Source organism: Centroberyx affinis, unplaced genomic scaffold (genome assembly GCF_046629955.1).
Source record: "Centroberyx affinis isolate AG114_WGS23_722 - 3 ecotype Tasmania unplaced genomic scaffold, CSIRO-AGI_Caff_v1 ptg008827l_1, whole genome shotgun sequence".
Lineage (NCBI taxonomy): Eukaryota > Metazoa > Chordata > Actinopteri > Beryciformes > Berycidae > Centroberyx > Centroberyx affinis.
In genome coordinates, this window is record NW_027284333.1 from 12,501 (window position 1) to 17,500 (window position 5,000).

At 45.4% G+C, this 5,000-nt stretch overlaps 1 protein-coding gene across 1 annotated transcript in view; it reads right to left on the bottom strand.

Annotated features, from left to right (window-relative positions):
* Positions 1–5,000, bottom strand: part of LOC139640265 (hamartin-like) — a 12,722-nt gene that overhangs the window by 4,125 nt on the left and 3,597 nt on the right. The window contains exons 7-12 of the mRNA XM_071514448.1: positions 4,539–4,861; positions 2,917–3,065; positions 2,579–2,649; positions 1,212–1,378; positions 838–1,020; positions 1–67 (exon numbers count right to left, since the gene is read on the bottom strand). The exon at positions 1–67 is cut by the window's left edge and continues 44 nt beyond it. Coding sequence (XP_071370549.1) covers positions 1–67; positions 838–1,020; positions 1,212–1,378; positions 2,579–2,649; positions 2,917–3,065; positions 4,539–4,861 — 960 coding nt within the window. The remainder of the gene's footprint in view (positions 68–837; positions 1,021–1,211; positions 1,379–2,578; positions 2,650–2,916; positions 3,066–4,538; positions 4,862–5,000) is intronic.

Below are 5,000 nucleotides of genomic sequence, written 5' to 3' on the forward strand. Positions count from 1 at the left end.
CGTTATTGGCCTTCTGAAGCTCCGCCTCCAAATCCTTCAGCTTGCTCTGACACTCCTGCAGCTCGCTCTGAAACAACCAATCATAGTGCAAGAATCACCCCGGGTCAGCCAATCACAACGCTACAATGCTGAGGCCTCAGTGTGGCTGCTGCCTGACCGTCCGCTCACACCCAAAGAGTCACGAGGCGGTCACTGTTCACTGAGAGAGAGCGGCGCCAGGCCAGTGACCCGAGCGGCGAGGTGACGTTGAGCTGAGGTTAACTTTATGCAAATTAGCAGTGACTGTGAAGTTCATTTAGCTGTTTGTTCCATATTGATGAGGAGAAACTGTTGTTTCTGTTTTCCTGGAGCTTTATGATCCATCGCTGATTGTTTGTTGTATTTGTTGAGAGCAAAGAACCAGGTCAGGATCCTGCTGTGTGGAAACAAAGTGATTCTGATGCTGTTACCATGGAAACGACAGCGGAGTCAAACGGCTTTTAAAAACAACAACAAGTGTCGTTTGGAAATACAGACGAGGCAGGCCTGCATTTAGCTTCCTAAATTATAAACAGGGAAAATTGTTAATTTGATAATGCTTGTCACAGTTCACAGCCGGTCTTGATATTGGACACAACTGAACTTGATGTCTGCACCGCCTCTTGAAGCCCCGCCCCCCCGGTGACAAGCCCCGCCCCCCGGGGACAGAGCGCCTGGCGCTGCTCATGAAGCTGTTGGTGTGAGCGCAGTAACTGGTGTTTGACCCCAACTTCCCCCCCGGGTCCAGACCAAAGACAACCAGCTGGAGGAGAGTGTGTGTGTATGTGTGTGTGTGTGTGTGTGTGTGTGTGTGTGTACCTGCAGGTTCTGGCTCTTGCTGCGCTCCTCCTGCTGCTGCAGCAGCAGCTGCTGGATGTGTGTGTGCAGCTGGGCGGTGTGTGTGTGTGTGTCCTGCTGCAGCAGTGTGTAGCGCCGCTGCTCCGCCACCAGACTGCTGCTCAGAGCCTGAAGCTCCACCTCCTGCAGCCGCAGCTGGGCCTTCTGCACACACACACACACACACACACACACACACACACACACACACACACACACACACACACACACACACACACACACACACACACACACACACACACAGAGGGATACAGTTGTCAGCTGATAGCTCACAAAATCTGTAACACAGCATGAAAACAAAACCAGTTATTCTGTTGAGTGTGTTTATGTGTTACCATGGCGACGTTGTGCTCCTCCAGCGCCGTGGCGTTGATGACCCTCCTCAGCAGGCGGCGGTTCCTCACCGCATGCTGCTGCCGCTTGAAACGCTCGTACTGCAGCTGACTGTAGACCAGCAGCAGCTGACTCCTCACCGCCTGGAGCTCCTCCCCCTGGGCGGAGCCTAACACACACACACACATACACACACACACACACACACACACATACACACACACACACGCAGAGGAGGGAAGGTCTGTTAGCTACTAGTCTGTAAAGCCTCTAAATGGCCCTGCAGTCCATTTCCATTTACTTGCATGTTAAAGACAATGTAAGAAGATGACATCACCTGGCACCAAAGATCAGCCAATAGCAGATGGCCATTTCAGTAGCATGCTGTTTACCTTTTGCTGTCAGACTTCACACAGATTTGGGGTTTAGGGAATGTGGAGCTGATACAGATGTGATGCTTCCTGCTTCACTTTATACAGAAAATACAAACTCAACAGTTTCATTTTGGTGTTAAAATCATTTGAGAAAAGTCCAGCAGTCAGCTGGTGAAAATGAACACGCTGCAGGAAGACCGGCATGCAGGAAGACCGGCACGCAGGAAGACCGGCATGCAGGAAGACCGGCACGCAGGAAGACCGGCACGCAGGAAGACCGGCACGCAGGAAGACCAGCATGCAGGAAGACCAGCATGCTGCAAAACACGTTGCTGCAGCTTCTAATCTGCAACACCATGCAGCAGCCACGGAAATAAACGGCTTTTTATGTGTTTTCTGGGAGCAGAGTGCCGGGGATTTGTTTCTCTTCAGATGCAGCTCTCTCTCTCTCTCTCTCTCTCTCTCTCTCTCTCGTCTGCATATATTTCATACAGGCTCCTCACTCTTAGGTAAATTCTGCTTTTATTCAGCTTTTAACTGTGAGCAAGGATATAATAAACTCAACAACTCAACACGACACTTATTTTGAAATTCTCAACTGACATGACTCTTATTTTGAAATTTAAGGAAGCATCACATCCTGTCTGCAAGCAGCCGTATCAGCTCCAGACTTCCTCCAGTGATTTCAATGGCTCACACTTAACATGCAAGGAAACACAATTCTGATTTCATTATAGAATTATTTCTCAAGGAAAGTTGGACTGCGCTCCATCCTGAGACAAACAACCAGCTGACACTGGAGCAGTTTGGGGTTCAAGGGTAATCAAATCAATCAAATAGATCACATCAATCAATACAAGACAGAAAAAGCAAACAAACCCAGGAAAGAGAGAACAGACAGAATGACCTGGACAGACAGACAGGTGGTGGAAACAGGTGAGTGTAGATCTAGTTCATGTAGACAGGCTGGTCAGTGAGAGTTAATGGATCAGTACCTTTGGCTTTCATGCTCTGCTGTTTACCTCCAAAATGACTCCAGTCCACCGACTTATTTGGCATGGGCAGTCTGCAACACACACACACAATAATATAGTCAATATTTTAAAAATACATCCAATTCTATCATTTAAATGTTTAGATAGTAGAATATATTTGTTTCCTGATTTTCAGTTCATGTAGTAGGTGAGAATTTTTTTTCCCCTCAGTGGATGTGTGATTTTCTCCTGGTTTCAGTGTGATTTTCTCTTGTTTCTACTGTGATTTTCTCCTGGTTTCAGTGTGATTAATTGAACTCCACACCAGTTGTGGGTCTCCTCCTCCTCCTCCTCCTCACCTCCTGCTGAGTCGGTCGTGGGCCTCGTGTCCGTGAATGATCAGCCGGTCCAGCAGCTCCAGAGGAGACAGGCAGGCCGGCTCCTCCTCCCTCTCCTCCCTCTCCTCCCTCTCTCCTGCTCCTCCTCCCCTCTCCTGCTCCATCACCTCCTGCAGGGGAGAAGAAATGCCACATTAGTGTATTTAGTGTAGTTTACTGTAGTGTAGTTTAGAGTAGTTTAGTGTAGTGTTGTGTAGTTTAGAGTAGTTTAGTGTAGTGTAGTTTACTGTAGCGTAGTTTAGAGTAGTTTAGTGTACTGTTAGAGTAGTTTAGTGTAGTGTAGTTTAGAGTAGTTTAGTGTAGTGTTACAGTAGTTTACTGTAGTGTAGTTTAGAGTAGTTTAGTGTAGCGTAGTGTAGTGTAGTGTAGTGTAGTTTAGTGTAGTGTAGTGTAGTTTAGTGTAGTTTAGAGTGGTTTAGTGTAGTGTAGTGTAGTTAATGTAGTGTAGTTTAGTGTAGTGTAGTTTAGAGTAGTTTAGTATAGTTTAGTGTAGGGTAGTTTAGAGTAGTGTAGTGTATTGTAGTTTAGTGTAATTTAGTGTCGTTTAATGTAGTGTAGTTTAGTATAGTATAGTTTAGTGTAGTTTAGTGTAGTGTACTGTTGTTTAGTTTAGTTTAGTTTAGGTTAGTGTAGTGTAGTGTCATTTAGTTTAAGTTAGTGGAGTGTAGTGTAGTGTAGTATCGTTTAGTTTAGGTTAGTGTAGTTTAGTATAGTTTAGTGTAGTTTAGTGTAGTGTACTGTCGTTTAGTTTAGTGTCGTTTAGTTTAGGTTAGTGGAGTGTAGTGTAATATCGTTTAGTTTAGGTTAGTGTAGTTTAGTTTAGGTTAGTGGAGTTTAGTTTAGGCTATTTTAGTTTAGGTTAGTGTAGTTTAGTGTAGTGTCATTTAGTTTAGGGTAGTGTAGTTTAGATTAGTGAAGTTTAGTGTAGTGTAGTGTCATTTAGTTTAGGGTAGTGTAGTTTAGCGTAGTGTAGTTTAGTGTAGGTTAGTGTAGTGTAGTGTACTTTAGTGTAGTGTAGTTTAGTGTAGTGTAGTTTAGAATAGTTTAGTGTAGTGTAGTTTAGAGTAGTGTAGTTTAGTGTAGTGTAGTTTAGAATAGTTTAGTGTAGTGTAGTTTAGAGTAGTGTAGTTTAGTGTAGTGTAGTTTAGTGTAGTGTAGTTTAGAGTAGTTTAGTGTAGTGTAGTTTAGTGTAGTGTAGTTTAGTGTAGTTTAGAATAGTTTAGTGTAGTGTAGTTTAGTGTAGTGTAGTTTAGAATAGTTTAGTGTAGTGTAGTTTAGAGTAGTTTAGTGTAGTGTAGTTTAGTGTAGTGTAGTTTAGAATAGTTTAGTGTAGTGTAGTTTAGTGTAGTTTAGAGTAGTTTAGTGTAGTGTAGTTTAGAGTAGTGTAGTTTAGTGTAGTGTAGTTTAGTGTAGTGTAGTGTAGTTTAGTGTAGTGTAGTTTAGAGTAGTTTAGTGTAGTGTAGTTTAGTGTAGGTTAGTGTAGTGTAGTGTAGTGTAGTTTAGTGTAGTGTAGTGTAGTTTAGTGTAGTGTAGTTTAGTGTAGTGTAGTGTAGTGTAGTGTAGTGTCCTTTAGTTTAGTTCACCTGGGTTTTCTTCCCCACGAACAGCGAGGCGGCTCTGGGCAGGGCGAGCTGGAAGAGGGGCTCGTATGGAGGGGCGGGGCTCTGGTCAGGGTGGGCGGGGCTCTGGTCTGAGAGGGCGGAGCCAAACAGCGCAGGGCCTCCCTCCTCCAGTCTGTAGGGAGTGTGGTGGGCGGGGCTCAAGCAGGGCCTGAAGGACCAGGGCAGCGATTGGTCGGCCGAGCCCAAAGACGGCTCACTATGACTGGGAGTGGAGGCCAGGAGGATGGCCTGGGAGGAGGAGGAGGAGGAGGAGGAAAGCCTCAATAACTCCTCTGGTATGGCTTCTGGAGAAGAGAGAGACAGAGACAGAGAGCAGAGAGAGAGAGAGAGAGAGAGAGAGAGAGAGAGAGAGAGAGAGAGAGAGAGAGAGAGAGAGAGAGAGAGAGAGAGGGAGAGAGGGAGAGAGAGAGAGAAAGCAGACAG